The sequence below is a fragment of the Hippocampus guttulatus genome, chromosome 8 (genome assembly GCF_054856545.1).
Source record: "Hippocampus guttulatus isolate MCC_2025c chromosome 8, RoL_Hgut_1.0, whole genome shotgun sequence".
NCBI lineage: Eukaryota > Metazoa > Chordata > Actinopteri > Syngnathiformes > Syngnathidae > Hippocampus > Hippocampus guttulatus.
In genome coordinates, this window is record NC_141268.1 from 16322906 (window position 1) to 16338660 (window position 15755).

The window sequence follows — 15755 nt, forward strand, 5'->3', positions numbered from 1 at the left end:
AAAATTGACAGAAAAAAAATCTGATTAAAATAAACAGTGTCTGCGTAGGCTACAGTAATTTTAGTAATTTTTTAAAAGGGAAATAAAGACAATGACCCTTTCCTTTGAGTCGTGTTATTTTGTCTACATGTGTTGACACACTATATGTGTTCAATTATCTGCTGCTTAAAGTGTTATAACACCGCCACATAGTTGCTAGCACGTTTGTGGCACTTCCCATTATGTGCGTGCATTAAGCTAGCAGAATTTAAGGCAAAGAAATGTGGTTTTAAATGCAATTCAGTTTGACAATAAACTTAACCGGGAGCTTGAAGCCTCTTTTTTGAGGAAATTTTCATCCTATCTGCCCTGAAAATTGTACTTACTCCCAGTGATTTTTAAGGGAAACACCGTTAACACAGCTAGCAACACTGCCAGCGCATTGTACATCCCCACTGTCCGATGTGAAATCTGCAGTGAACAGATGACTAGTTTCCCATCTCCTGGATTTTCAAGAAAGGCACTCGTGGTGTCTCGGGGGCGAAGGGTTTATTTTTAAACTCTTCCTCTAAATGGTCTCGTTGCACTGCCTACGCTGACAGATGAAGTGAAGACAAGGCCGCACTCGTAGCTTGACCTTCTTCCAAGTCGAGCGTTTGTTCCCCATACGGTGCAAGGAGGGGATCGGGTTGTACGACGTTTGATAGTTTGCATTCTTTCCTTGTTGAAAGATGACACTCAAGTGACAAAGATGGGCTGAAGGGGCTTTGGGGCTGAAGGCTGTGGGCTTCACACCCGACAAAATAGGCCAATATATTAAATAAAAATGTGACACTCGATCTGCTTTGCTGCCTGGGGGTGCTTATATGGAGGAAATACAAATATAGATGTCTCCTCAGCAATGCTCGGGGCCTCGAGCTCTCTCATCAGCGGGCTCACACATTTGTTCCCGTCTCGGCTCTTTTTGTGGAAACAGCCTTCGGTATGGGACACGCGCCGCGATCTCATTTCATAAAAGGGCAGATGCTAAGACGGGAGTCCTGTTTCATGAGTTATATATGTAATAGTAAACATCTCGATTCTTAAGGACCGACATGTCCAAACTCCGATGAGGAGATATCAGTTTATAGCTATGTGAGTGACACAATGTCGCTCAAAAGAGAAAAGAAAAGAAAAAAAGTGAAAGACAATAAAGTGTGTGTATGTACAGAATATTAACCTTGTCATTATTAAGATGGATTTTATGAGCCGAGAAGATAATTTTCACAATATTTTACCATTTATCTTATTCACACTGGCAAAATTAACAATAACTCATGCTTTTATAGTATTTGTTACTAATTATAGAAAGTCTGGCTTCTCTTTTCAGTGAAACAATAGTACAAATTTAACAAGTACATGTTTTGTTGTTCTTGTTGTGGTTGTTGACTAACGGGTCTATTTTTATGACAGGACCTTGACATCCCGCACATATGCATGAAGAAAAACTGTCAGGTCACTTGACTGTCACTAACATTAACACCGCGCGTGCAAGATTTGCAGTTGCCTTAACCTGAACGTCTTTCACGAGATGACGGGCAACACTTGAGGGCCAGGTTAATTTTGGAGTCTTGATACATACAGCTGACACTTTGACACAATCTCAATCACCTTATAACATTGCCACTCAGCTCGTTAAATGGACTGAGCGCTCTGTCTGTTATTGAGAATTTTGATTTGAAGTTTGATTGGATCACATTATTTCATTTCACCCATGTAGTTAAAATTAGGTCAGCAAAATATTGAGGGGAAAACAACACCTTGTCGATCTGGCGGTTTATCAGCGTATTCCCACTTCATATACAAAAATGAGGTAGGAATTTGAAAGAATTGTCCATTTTGAAATGTTACCCCCAACAAACACAACAGGCAAAGCAAAGGTAATCCAATTGCTGGGAACTTTATTTTGTTACACACTTGTCACATCTCACAACAAAAAGATCATATTTTATGATTTCTTGCGGTGTCTTATTGTGACTGATGTTCATTCTTCAGCATCCTTGCCCTTTGAAGCAACATAGAAAAATTGATGAGACGGGGGAATTGAAGTAAAATGTTTTTGTTAATGAAGTATCAACAGTTTAGTGCGAGGTTGTGGTTGGAATGAAATGAAACAAACATACCCTGGCAAAGTCACGACTCTTGGCCCGCAGCTTGTTGACCTGCGACTCGGCAATGTCAGCACGTTCCTGAGCCTCCTCCATCTCATGTTGAACCTTCCTGTACCTGGTCAGGTGGGTGTTGGCCTGCTCCTCCTAAAGAGCACAAAGTTCAAAAGTGCTGTCATTCATTCATTCATTTTTTTCCCTTGGGCATGTGTAATCTAATGTATTTTTAAAATTTCAATTAGTTTTATTGTCTTGGTTTGATTTGATCTCACTGATCGCGTTTAAAATAAAGACCAAAACCGAGGTAGTGTATCTCATTAAATAATGATAAATAGAAATGTGAAAAAAAAAATCTAACGTGACACTTGAGCACAAACGTTTGCCCAGCCCCGGTCTAACATTTCAGCTGCACCACTTACAGTGTCCTCGCATTGCCTCTTGTAAACCTTGACTTTCAGCTGCAGCTTGTCCACCAGATCCTGAAGTCTGGCAATGTTCTTCCTGTCCTCTTCCGTCTGAAGGGGGTAGACAAGATGGTATATTTAAGACTAAAATTAAACCCACCAGGACTTACAAGTGAAGTTGTGTGGATGGAAGCATGACACCTAAGCCACAAACAGAAGAATATAGACTTCATTTTGAACGAAAAACGGTACCGACATCCGGCATCATAACTGGACACCGACACATTCTCACATTGTATGTATTTAATGCATGTCTAAATGTTACAAACGTAGCATAGTAATAAACAGGATCCAAGTGGTTATTTATAGTAATTTTTTAAAAGTTCTGATTTACAAGGGTCGTGTGACCGGGAGGTGTTTTACGCCCTCTAGAGGTGAAAAGCGTGTTCTACATCCAGCCTGTTCGACAGGCAGAGATTTCTTACCTGATAAGTCAGGTCTTTGACTCGTCGTTCGTACTTGCGGACACCCCGAATAGCTTCAGCGCCTCTTTTCTGCTCAGCCTCCACCTCTGATTCCAGCTCCCTCACCTTCAGCACAAAAAGAACGACATTTGGCAAGACTTTAGGGCAACATTTGCGGAAACATAATCTGAAAGACCACATCATTATTTTTGGTTTAATGTTGCTGGACCTCTCTCGCATGCTTAAACACGTTATTCAGACAGGCACTTAAAGCACATTTGAAAAATTATTGAACAACGACATTAAAAAAAATGCAAGTATGAAATGTATCGAAAATACTGCAAAATTGTGGGATGTGTTTTAGAGGTTTAAAGAGGCGTGGCTTGGTGGGCTGGCATGTGTCAGAAGTTAGCCAGTTGGCTCAAGCTATGGCGCGTCTCCACGTTAAGTTTCTGGGCATGAACTGTGGCTGACAGGAGCTCCTGCGTGAGTGTTCTAATTTTGGTAATGGGCTTGATTTATGAAAGGTTTGCTCAAACCTGATTGTGCTTATACAACCAAATGTGGAAGCAACCAGTGAGGACTATGTGCAAATGGTTGAGATCGAATTGAGCCTGTTGTGATTTATCAAACCTGAGATGAATTGTACTGATTTTGGCTTCTTTGAATAGTGCATCCGAAAGTGCAAACCAGCATACAATGCGGTGCCACAGCAGCTGAGACGAATGAGAGCCGGCAGGGAAAACTCTGCGTAAATATTTTTGAAGTGCTGTCAAAAAATGCGGTGGCATATCCTAAAAGTCAGCAATGCAATTTTGGACTTTGGACTAAAAAAACAAGTCGATATGCTTCACAAAAAAAAAAAAAAAGTTAATCTAGCTGGCAGCGGTAATTGAATTATTTCCCCTCATCGGCATGTTATGATGTCAGTCATTTCAAATTCAAATTGGAAATCAACATTACAGAACCTACCCGAGCCTCAAGTTTTTGGAGCTGTTTCTTGCCCCCTTTGAGAGCCAGAGTCTCGGCCTCGTCCAGACGGTGCTGCAGGTCTTTGACTGTCACTTCCAGGTTCTTCTTCATCCTCTCCAAATGAGAGCTGGTGTCCTGCTCCTTCTTCAGTTCCTCTGCCATCATGGCAGCCTACATATGAAATAGTCGTTTCAACAAGATTAAGATGCAAATGAGCACCGACATTCAAATTGGGGATATTTACAGGTGTGGAGCATCGGGTGACAACCAAAAGACTTGATTAAGTATTTGTTCAGCTTTCCTGTAGGTTTAAGGCCATTTAGGTATCAAACATAATTTATTTCCATTTTCACTTTCAGATTAGTTTGAGCACTGTATCTGATGACCACATTTTGTTCAATGGCAAAAGTGGAAAATGACTAAGGGAGTTAGGGTTAGATGTTAATAGGAAAAAAATTCCCTCTTCCATTTTTTTTACACTTTCACAATTACTGTACTCATATCTATGGCCATACAATTTTGATTCTAAAAAAATGCTTCTCGCATAATCGAGAACATTGTCATCAACAATGACAACATTGCATATACCTCAGTCGAAAAGGGGGGTGGATGTTGACCTTTTGCTAAACAATAAAATACTGATGCAGACAATTTTTTTTAAAGGCTTTTGACCCATTCCAAATAGAAATTCTAAGTCCACATTTTAAAAGTAGGACCACGGTATGACTATTGTTGGGCTTAGGGGTAGATTAAAAAAACCCCCCAAAAAAAACAGCGTCAACCGGTTCTTACATCAGTAATGGCCTTCTTAGCCTTTTCTTCAGCATTCCTTGCTTCCTGGACAGAATCCTCCACTTCAGCCTGCACTTGAACAAGGTCTGCCTCCAGCTTCTTCTTGGTGTTTATAAGATTTGTATTCTGCATGAATGGGAGCACAGGTTGTCCGACTTGTCAACATTGAACAACTTACCGATTTCAACAAAAAGCATGATAGTGTGCTTTGTACCTGAGAGTGCAGGAGTGTCACACGCTCACTGGCATCAACCAGCTCAGCTTCTGCCAATTTGCGGCTTCTGTCCGTCTGCTCCAGAGCAACTCGCAGCTCCTCGATCTCAGCCAGCATCAGGTTGTTCCTGCGCTCCACCATGGCGACCTGCTCTTTCATTTCTGCGTGAGCCCTCAGAGCCTCATCGAGGTGCAGCACAGCATCCTGGATGTGAGACAATAATAACACAGTCAAGCTTTTGCTGAGCAAGCAATATTTACCGATACAATGCTGTACTTCAACGTGTCTTGTAAGTCAAATTCGGGAGTAGATGTAAAAAAGATGAGCCTCACTCAGGAAATTGACTCTTTTGAAGAAGCAGTGAGTAAACTTCCAGTCCCTGAAAGCTGTTGTCTGTATTTTTTCCAGTATAAAGGCCTCTGCATACAGTAAATCTATATCTGACCTACTTTTACAGCATAAATTCTAATGCTGTGTCTGTTCCATGATATTGTATAAATTCATTCTCATCATTTCTCATGACCAAATTGCTTGTAGCATGTGGATTTCAATGTTCGATTTCTTTTTTTTTGGTCCAATCATATTTCAGCCTCCATGTGTCACCGTATCCATTTAATCTGCGCAGGGCCATCAAAATCAGTCATTCTGCCCCATGTAAATTCAATTCTTGTAAAATCGCAATGGGACTGTTTCTTTCAAAGTCAGGCTGGTCTTCGATGACATCAACAGTTTTTTTGGCCTCTGATGGGTTGGGCAGAGCAAAACCTCTCTGAGCAAAATACTTCTGAAACAATCTGTAGATATGATTTGAATCATCACGCATGATGTATTTTATGCACCATTGTCATGTTTTTACTTTTCGATAAATATTATTCTGAACCTCAGATGATGTTCGGTGGCGCAGTTACGAGCTGCTAAGGTGTTTTTGGGGCACGTTTGATGGCATGTAGATGTCATAGCGAAGTGATAGTGATGGTACGAAGAGGTGGATCGAGCAAGTCCTCAGTGAAGGCCGAGCACCGAATACACCTTCTGCCACTTTCATGCAGGACAAATGTGTTTCCATTTTATCTTGTACCTTGAGTTGTCCCTGGACATTCCTCAGCTGTTTCTGGGCTTCAGCTGCCTGGCGGTTGGCGTGGCTGAGCTGAATCTCCATCTCATTCAGGTCTCCCTCCATCTTCTTCTTGAGTCTCAGGGCATCATTCCTGCTCCTGATTTCAGCATCCAAAGCGGTCTGCATGGACTCGATCACGCGCTGGCTGTTCCTCTTGATCTGTTCCATCTCCTCATCCTTCTCCGCAAGCTTTCTGTCGATCTCGCTCTTGACTTGGGTGAGCTCCAGCTGAATGCGAATGATCTTTGATTCTTCGTGCTCCAGTGTGGCCTGTGGCGGTTGAGGAACGTGTTTAGCGCAATCAAGATTTGTGATCATGCTCAAGCTCACGTGTCATTTTGAGTACCTCTGCTTCCTCAAGAGCTGTTTGGATTTCGGCTTTTTCAGTCTCAGCGAGCTTTTTGGCTTTTTCCAACTCATGAATTGTCTTTGACGACATCGCAAGTTGCTCAGTCAAATCACTAATTTCCTCTGGTGGGAAAACAAAGAGCAGTCATTTCACAATTTCCTGGCATAATCTGTCAAATACAATAGTGGTGTTATACACCAAAGTAAATAAAGAGGAAAACAGCACAAAATCACAAAAAAAAATCATTGTACGTTGCAGGTTCTTGTTCTCCCTCTTCAGGGTCTCCAGATGGTCCAGAGATTCTTCATAGGAGTTCTTCAGTTTGAACATCTCAGTACTGAGTGAGCGGGCCTCCTTGAGAGCTCCCTCCAGTTCGGCCTGGCTCTCCTCATATTTCTGCTTCCACTCAGCAAGAATCTAAATGCATTCAAATCAAAGATTCAGTCATATTAAACATAAAACCCCTCACATGTTGTCTTATAAAGTATAAGCTGACCTTGTCAAAGTTCCTCTGCTTCTTATCGAGGACGGCAGCCAGAGCGTTGGCTCTCTCCACGTCGATCATCAGATCTTCCACTTCACAAAGAAGTCTCTGTTTGGTCTTCTCGAGAGAGGCACATTTGGCGTTCACTGCCTCGATGGACTCCTCCGCGTCCTGCAGACGCTGGGCAAGCTTTTTCCTGCAAAGGCACATCAGGTGGTTTCATGACGGGCAAGCGCTTTGATTGTTGGGATCATTTTCATTCCTTTGCCGTAGCTTACTTGGCCTCCTCCAGCTCTTCAGTGCGCTGAATAGCGTCCGTCTCATATTTGCTTCTCCACTGAGCCACCTCACTGTTGGCCTTGGACAAAGCTCTCTGGAGCTCTGCCTTGGCCTCCAGTTCCTCCTCATACTGCTCTCGGAGCAGGTCGCAGTCGTGACGGGAGGACTGGACGGCGTGGGCCAGGGCGTTCTTGGACTTTTAACAACATAAACAGGATAATGACCAAGAAATACTTGATGACAAGTACAAGACAACAGCACGGCTGTGTACCTTGGTTTCTTCTTCAAGGGCCCTCTTAAACTCTTCGATCTGATGAATATAGGCCTGCTTGCTCCTCGTAAGCTGGGAAACAAGAGATTCCTTTTCCTCCAGCTGACGACCAATTTCACCTTGAACAAGGGAAAAAAAGGTTGGACCACTCAAAATATTTCGGAAGGCGGTGTTTTGATTTCATCATTTTTGGTGGTTGCAATTTTTTTTTTTTATAGGTGTGAGCTTACATTTTATGATGATAGGCTGCTCAACTGCTTTTCATTTTTGCTGCAACATTGACAATAGCGTATCGCGTTCTATTTTGACTCACCATTTTCAGTCGTCAGTCTTGCTCTTTGAACACTCATGTCATTAAATTGACGCATGTGCTCTTCATGCTTGGACTTGAATTCACTTAATTGATCTTCCAATGAACGGCACATTTTCTCCAGGTTTCCCTGCGCAAAACAAACCGAACGATCACGTTTTGACGACATGACGGGAATGAAGGAATAACCAAGAATTGGTCGTTTGACTTCGTCTTAGGCTTCGCTATTTGTAAACTTTACTTTGGATTTTGCAATGGCCTCCATGTTGCTGCTGAGGTCGTCGATCTCCATCTTGTATTCACTCTTTTCCTTCTCCAGCTTCTGTTTGACCCGCTGAAGGTTATCGATCTGCTCCCCGAGCTCGGCCACGCTGTCGGCCTGCTTCTTGCGCAGAGCTGCGGCGGTGGCCTCGTGCTGCAGGGTGGACTCTTCCAGGTCGCGGCGCAGCCTCTGGAACTCGGCCTCGCGCTTCTTGTTCATCTCGATCTGGACCGAGGTGGCTCCGCCGGCCTCCTCCAGTCGCTCGCTGATCTCCTCGAGTTCCCTGGAGAGATCAGACCTCTGCTTCTCCACCTTGGCGCGAGCAGCCCGCTCGGCTTCAATCTCCTCCTCCAGCTCCTCAATACGGGCCTGTTATTGGATTGAATAAAAGGTTGTGTGTGACAATGTCACAAATTCCAATGTCAGGCACCAAATCCTTCCCACTGCAGCAATTGTGTTGATTTCACTTGACCTGCAGTTCTTTGATTTTCTTATGAAGCTGAATCCCGACTGATTGTTCATCCTCGATCTTGCCAAGAAGCTGGCTCATCTCAAAGTCCCTCCTTAGAAACACATTTTAAAAATGAGGAATTTGGAAATTAGGAAGAGGGAGTCAGTTCAACGGGGATTCTCGCATACTTCTTGATTTTCTCATCAGCCTGCTGCTTCTCATTTTCCAGATCCATGATGGTCTCGTGGGCCAGCTTCAGATCTCCTTCCAGCTTCCTCTTGGATCGCTCGAGATCCATGCGGAGCTTCTTTTCTTGCTCCAGGGATCCTTCGAGCTAGTGAGTTCACATGTTGCATCAACAACAAGCTTGAAGACACTTTTGACCCGGCAACTCGAAACAGACACTCTATTGCATATTTCATATGGAAACATTTCTCACATCATCGACTTGCTGCTCCAGCTTGGCATTGGCCTTTGTCAGAGTGTTGACTTTGTCTTCCTCTGCCTGAAGGTCATCCAGGGTCTGCTGATGGGCCTCTTGGAGGGCTTTCCTCTCTTTGCTCAATTTGGCAATGGTCTCATCTTGAGAAGACATCTCCTCAACCAGGTTTTTTACCTATCACACCATGTTTTGTGGGATTTAGTAATTTGCGTAGAGCGGAGACTCCGTTTAAGATGAATTCAACACCAACCTTGTTCTCGGTGGCGTGCTTCTCCTTCTCAACTTTAGCCAGGGTAAGCTCCAAGTCATCTATGTCTTTCTTCAACTCGGAGCACTCGTCCTCCAGCTTCCTCTTCTTGGCTGTCAGCTCAGCGTTCACCTCCTCCTCGTCCTCCAGCCTCTCGGAAGCCTCTTTGACCTTCGCCTCAAGCTGGATTTTGGCTTTGATGAGCCCCTCGCACCTTTCCTCCGCATCAGCAAGGGTTTCGCTATCCTGGAGTCATAATGAAATCAAATGTAAACGAGAATCGTTTTTATCCTCTATGAGCGCATCTCTTCCTGGTTCACATACAGCCTGAATCTGGAGCTGCAAGTCGTTCTTCTCCTGCAGGAGGGAAACCATCTTCTCCTCCAGGTCCTTCTTCTTGGCCAAGGCCTTAGCGAGCTCCTCTTTGGTTTTTTCAAAGTCCTCTTTCATTTGGGCCAGCTCCTTTTCAGCTTCCGCACTCTTCAGCAGAGGCTTAATCTTGAAGTAGAGTTTCATCCACGGCCAATGTTTGACATTGGTGAATGAGCGGATGTTGTACTGGATGGAGTAGATGGCCTCTCTGAGAACAGCGAGAAAACAAAAATCGGTGGTTGGAATTAAGCTCGGGAATAAAGCCATTGACTTGTCGATGCCATCAATAATCGAATCGTCTTGTACCTCCTCTCCATCATCTTCACAAACTCCTTCCTCATGACGTAACCTCTGCAGAGAGCCTGCGTCATGGTCACCAGGATGGCAAGTTTTTCATCTCGCATCTCCTCAAGTGTACCCAGCAGACCGGCTTTGAAGAACACCTATTGAGTGGCGTATAGTCTCAAGCTACAAAAACATTTCATTGTACTGAAAAGTTGAGCTCAGTGAGTGTAGCTCACCTTGGTGTGGCCAAACCTGTACTGTGATTGATCGACATTGATGGAGCTCAAAAGTTTCTCTGAGGCCTTCTTGTTGTCGATGAAGTGGCCCTCCGGGATGACGCTGGCATTCAATACTTTGTATCTGAAAGAATGCAGTTTGGGGGATTTTCAAAACGTGGCCAAAATATCAAAAACAACAGCAAAAAATCAATGAATAGCTGCAACACTATACACAAAGACACTTATGAGATCCATTCAGTTACAATTCAAGGTTTCTCACATTTGGGCCTCTCAGATCGAGAAATAAAGTCACCAGTTAGTTAAAATACCTCACATAGTGATCACATTTGAAAAATTACTCAAATAAACGTGTGGTTGAACTGTTTTTGGTCCACTGAGAAGCAAAAGTACCTCTGCTTGAAGTCACCGTAGAGGATTCTACTGGGGAAACCTTTCCTACAGATCCTGATGCCCTCCAGCACGCCGTTACAGCGCAGCTGGTGGATGACCAGGGGGTTCTCTATCACACCTGAAACAGTAAATGTGACCGATATGAAGCCCCAAAGACAAGTCAGCGCGAAAGCTCTTTGAGTTGAGTGATGGCAGAAGTTGAGACCCACCTGGCGTTTTTGTCTCATTTGGAATCAAACAACGCACAAAATGAGGGTGAGTGCTCCTCAAGTTGGTCATCAGCTTTGCTAAATTTTCCTGGAGTTGGGAGAATGATTTGCCAGATTAGGAACATCAACTGGATGATGCGATTTAATTTTATGCACCAGCGAGATGTTTTTTTAAAAATTGATCTTACCCTGAAGAGGGCTGACACTGTCTGAAATGAACCTCCCTTCTTTTTGCCACCTTTCTTTGCACCTTTTGCATCTGTAAAACATTGAAGCCTTGATATCGTTCATGTCTCAATGCTGATCATCTTTTTTACGTTCTCATTGCTGCCACTAGAACCTCCTCTGACAAATAGTTGCATATGACTGAAATTCCGAAAACAAGCATGTGACTTCTGGATTACAGTATGAGAAATCTGTACCCTCTGTGGCTGAATGAGATGAAAACAGCGCGGCCAATAGCTTCATCGAGGACTTCTGGAAGAGCTGAACAACTGAGCCATTCAGGGGGTCCTTATTCTTGTCCAGCCAGCCGTTGACGTTGTAGTCGACAGTGCCGGCGTAGTGAACAAGGGCGAAGTGGGCCTCGGCTTTGCCTTTGGTTGGCTTTGGCTTCTGGAAGGGGGCACTTTTGCCAATATGCTGGTCGAACAGTTTGTTCTTGAAGGTTATGTCTGTGGCCTTGGGGAACATGCACTCCTCTTCAAGGATGGAGAAGATGCCCATCGGCTGCAATGACATTGGTCGATGGCTGTTATATCAAGCTATTTATTTCAAAGTGAAGAAGTTTTTCTTGTCTACCTTCTCAATAAGCTCAATACAGGCAGCCAAGTCCATGCCGAAGTCAATGAACTCCCACTCGATTCCTTCTTTCTTGTACTCCTCTTGCTCCAGGACAAACATGTGGTGGTTGAAAAACTGTTGCAGTTTTTCATTGGTGAAGTTGATGCAAAGCTGCTCCAAGCTGTTGAACTAAAAAGGAGATGCAAAGAAAATGTTTCAGGTTTTGGGGTTTTTTTTCCCTGCTAGTTGAGTTGTTAGAGCAGTCTGCGCTTATCTGGTGTGAACTTACATCAAAGATTTCAAATCCAGCAATGTCCAAGACACCAATGAAGTAGCTTCTGGCCTGCCTGGTGTCCAGCATCTCATTGATTCTGACCACCATCCACAAGAACATTTTCTCATAGACAGATTTGGCAAGGGCCATAACGGCGTTGTGAACCTTGAAGTCAAGAAATATCATTACAAAGGCTGCTTGGAAATCGTTGATTGAATGCGACGTGCGCATCTCAAAAGTACCTGGGGCACAGTTTGACCTTTGACCACCATTTCATTGCCGACCTTGACTCTTGGGAAACACAAAGCCTTGAGCATATCGGCCGAGTTGAGGCCCATGAGGTAGGCGATTTTATCGGCCACTGACGAAAACGGAGAGCACAAAAGATGATCATATCGAGTACCAAGGATCTGCTGCGAATATTTGGGTACATGCCACGGTGCTGCAAACTATGCAAAGACCCCCCCCTGCTGAGAAAGCTATCCCTTCTAATGCCATCGACATCTCTTCAGACACAATGTAACTGGAGAACATAACAGGAATGAATAAAAGGTCTGAACATGCGGTAGCGGCCAAATGTTTGGACACACCCTTCAACACACTTCCCAATGACGGTGGACGTGCTGCTCTTTTTGTGGGGGCCACAAACTATATTTTACCATAATCTGGACCGAGCTATGATAAACCGTTAAGGGTGGACATTTACCCTCAGTGCCATCAGGCTCCGCTTGCTCTTCTCGTTGTTTCTGCTTGAACTTCATATTGCCATGGTGCATCACGGCTCCAGTGAGCTTGTAAATGCTCATTTTCTCTTCCGCAGTGAAGCCCAGGATATCGATGGCAGACTGCACCACAAATGACAAAAACACATGAGCTGTCTCTCGCCTGCATGCTGAAATGCTGCGAGGATGTCTTTGGATTCCCCCAAAACGGCTCGTATTGTGGAGACCTTTCAAATTATGCAACATTTATAGGGCTCACGTCAGTGGCGAGAAACTCCTCAACATCATTGATGCTCTTGACAGTAATTTCACCGTGACTGATCATGGGATAGTCGTAGGGGTTCGTGGTGATGAGCAGAGCCTCTGAAAAATATTTGTCATTCCGAGTTAGTTCATGGGCACATTTTGGATGGAAGACTCTTCAAAGAGCTCAGGTCCAAGTGTTACTAACCTAACAACTCGGGTTTATGTCCCGTTGTGACTTGGTAGAAGATGTGGTAACTCCTCTCAGCAGACAGCTGGAAACTCACTCGAGACTTCTCCAGCAGGTCTGCGCAACAAGGCAAGAATAAAGACAGTTCAAAATAGTTCAAAGTCCCATCATCAAACAATTTGGACGGCGGATGAAAGAACCTTACATGTTTCAATATCAGCAGAGGCCAACTTTCCAGTTGTTGCAAAATGGATTCTGATAAATTTACCCTACAGAAGAATGCCAGTAGAATTCAGGAAGGGGACCACTAAACCTTTTTCAAAACAGTGTCCATTCTCAAGAGGAATGATTTTACGGATAAGAACTTACAAAGCGGGATGAGTTGTCATTCCTCACAGTTTTGGCATTACCATAAGCCTCCAGCAGGGGATTTGCTGCGATGATTTGATCTTCCAGCGAGCCCTTAAAATAACCAGACGTGATTTGAACTGTTATTAACTACATATATTCTACATAGCAAGCAATATATATGTATGTGTATATATATATATATATATATATATATATGTATATGCACACACACACAAAATGTATTACCTGCATTTTGCTTCCAGATTGTTCTTGCTTTTTTCCTCCAGCCACTGCAATTGTTGCAAAGTACTGGATGACACGTTTGGTGTTAACAGTCTTCCCTGCACCGGATTCTCCACTATAAGAAAGATGTTCAGATACAAGTTGGATAACAGTTTCCAAATAAGTGACAAAAGATTCAATAGATGAATGAATTTGGGGCTGATACCGCAGTCCCCACCCAAATCCCACCACCGTGGTTATCGATGATAACGTTAGCATGTCACTGGTATTTTCCATGCCTGTTAGCGATCGGCTAGCAGGCTGCACTCAATGCAACTTGCTTCTTTTAAATGCACACTATATGAGTCTCATTGTATGTTTAGTTTAACAGTCAATTTAAATTGGGAATGGCATTTAACAGTTTGAAAGCTTCTTTTTTTTCATGCCAAACTGATGCTTATTTTGAAGCGAGTCGAATTGAATTTCCTGCCAGCATAAAGTGCTCATAACTCAAGGTTGTGTTCTCAAGCCAATTCAAGTCGGGCTATTCATATCTCATGGCCCCACCGTAAATCAAGATAAGATCAAATCATTAAAGCCACTTACGTAATGAGAATGGACTGGTTTTCCCGATCTGTCGAGAGAATGGGGTTACACAGATTAATTCAACAATAATGTTGTGCTTTATATCGGTGTACAATCGACAGGTCCTTGCTAGAAGATTCTTCTGTCACATATCGTTGCTGTTGGGCAGACACCTCACAAAGCCATCATTTGTCAATTTCATGAGTTTTCACCCAAAATAAACGTTTTGGATATACTTTATGAGGACCGCGCCCAACAGAGAAAGAGAGTCGGTGATCCGTCAAGATGCTTAAATGATACCTTGGAGCATGAACTGATAGGCGTTGTCCGAGATGGAGAAGATGTGGGGTGGAGCCTCGATCCTCTTTTTGCCTCTGTATGCTGTTACGACAACTGTGTCGTACACTGGGAGCCACTTGTAGGGGTTGACGGTCACGCAGAACAACCCGGAGTAGGTCTGTCGAATGAGAAGGGCTTATTACCGACACGCATCTCTCAGCAACTGAGGGTGTCAAATAGTTTGGACTCACGTAGATCATCCACGCCGCGTAGCGCTCTTTGAGGTTATACAGCACAGCTGGCTCACTGAGGTGGGTCATCATGGCCATGTCCTCAATTTTGTCAAACTTGGGTGGATTCATGGGGAAGATGTCATCATCTTTGACGGTCAGACTCTGTCACAAAACAAGAAAAGAAAAAAAATAATGAATGAAATGAATATAAGGATATGAAGACAATACTTTTTTTTTTTTTTTTGAGTCAACTGTCTGTTTACCTTCCCACCCTTGATTTCTACCGTGGCTTTGCCTCCCTCCTTTTTCACCAGTTTGCCCTTCACATACATCTCGGTGGGTTCAGCGACAAAGTAGGCTGATTTAGCATCAAAGGGAGTGTTTTGAGCTTCAATTCGCTCACGTTCTGGCTTGCGGAGGAAAACGGCCGCTGGGCCAAAACACTCCATTTCTGGGTCTTTGCTGCTCATGGTGCCTCTTTGAAGAAAAGAAAATATACAAATGGATGAATATGGCTTCGATAATGACTGATATCTTGCTAAAATACCAAATCATTGCAATCTCACCTTTTATCCTGCAGTGATGCAGCTGCTGTGTACTACAGATAGTCAAGTACTGTAACAGAACAAATCGGACAAAATTGCAAATGAGTGTTAGGTTGTGAATATTGAATGAAACTCATGGCATCATCGGTCCAAAATTCATTGTAACAGAATAATAAAACACTCACCTTGGTTGGCAGCCTATCAGTCCAAAGCTTTGGAGGAGCCCGAGCGTTGGTCTTTTATACCGTTATCTGTGGCCATCAAGGAGGAGCAGCTCTCCAGTTTAGGTCAATGAGCTTGTCTTGGAAGAATGGTATCAGATGGCATCCCCACCTCATCATTGCACCAGTTGTGATGATGAGGTGGGGAAGCCATCTGAAAAGAAAACAAAACTCCAAATTCCTCTCCAGAAAAAAAAAGGTGCAACAGTATGAACAGACTCTCCGTCACATTTTTCTAAAAAAATATTTCTTGTTAATCAAACAAATTGAATGATTGTATGGAACTTTGGATGTGTTTCAGTGTAAGTGCAAAGAGAATGTTACGGTGTCGCTGGAAATGGTTCTTAATCTGACAGCAGAGCAGTTCCATTGTTCGCATTGCATTGTTCATTGTGACCACGGAAAGGAAGCGCTATCTCATCAAACAG

General features: G+C 43.5%; 1 protein-coding gene across 1 annotated transcript; it reads right to left on the reverse strand.

The window, feature by feature from the left end:
• Positions 1 to 1902: 1902 nt before the first annotated feature.
• LOC147201483 (myosin heavy chain, fast skeletal muscle-like) lies at positions 1903 to 15344 on the reverse strand. Its single transcript, XM_086117006.1, has 41 exons — positions 15292 to 15344; positions 15128 to 15176; positions 14825 to 15038; positions 14580 to 14723; positions 14350 to 14506; positions 14071 to 14098; positions 13489 to 13600; positions 13261 to 13353; positions 13097 to 13160; positions 12910 to 13008; positions 12718 to 12821; positions 12443 to 12581; positions 11979 to 12097; positions 11752 to 11901; positions 11481 to 11651; positions 11102 to 11408; positions 10868 to 10938; positions 10680 to 10767; positions 10471 to 10588; positions 10078 to 10201; positions 9863 to 9999; positions 9509 to 9764; positions 9188 to 9430; positions 8935 to 9111; positions 8684 to 8829; positions 8517 to 8607; positions 8024 to 8413; positions 7786 to 7912; positions 7473 to 7591; positions 7201 to 7397; positions 6935 to 7118; positions 6690 to 6855; positions 6436 to 6560; positions 6051 to 6359; positions 4973 to 5176; positions 4759 to 4884; positions 3967 to 4137; positions 3016 to 3120; positions 2546 to 2641; positions 2142 to 2273; positions 1903 to 2023 (listed from the first exon to the last, which is right to left on the reverse strand). Exons 3-41 carry the CDS (start codon positions 15029 to 15031, stop codon positions 2003 to 2005), a joined length of 5817 nt encoding a protein of 1938 aa, XP_085973132.1. The 5' UTR covers positions 15032 to 15038; positions 15128 to 15176; positions 15292 to 15344; the 3' UTR covers positions 1903 to 2002.
• Between the last annotated feature and the right edge of the window lie 411 nt (positions 15345 to 15755).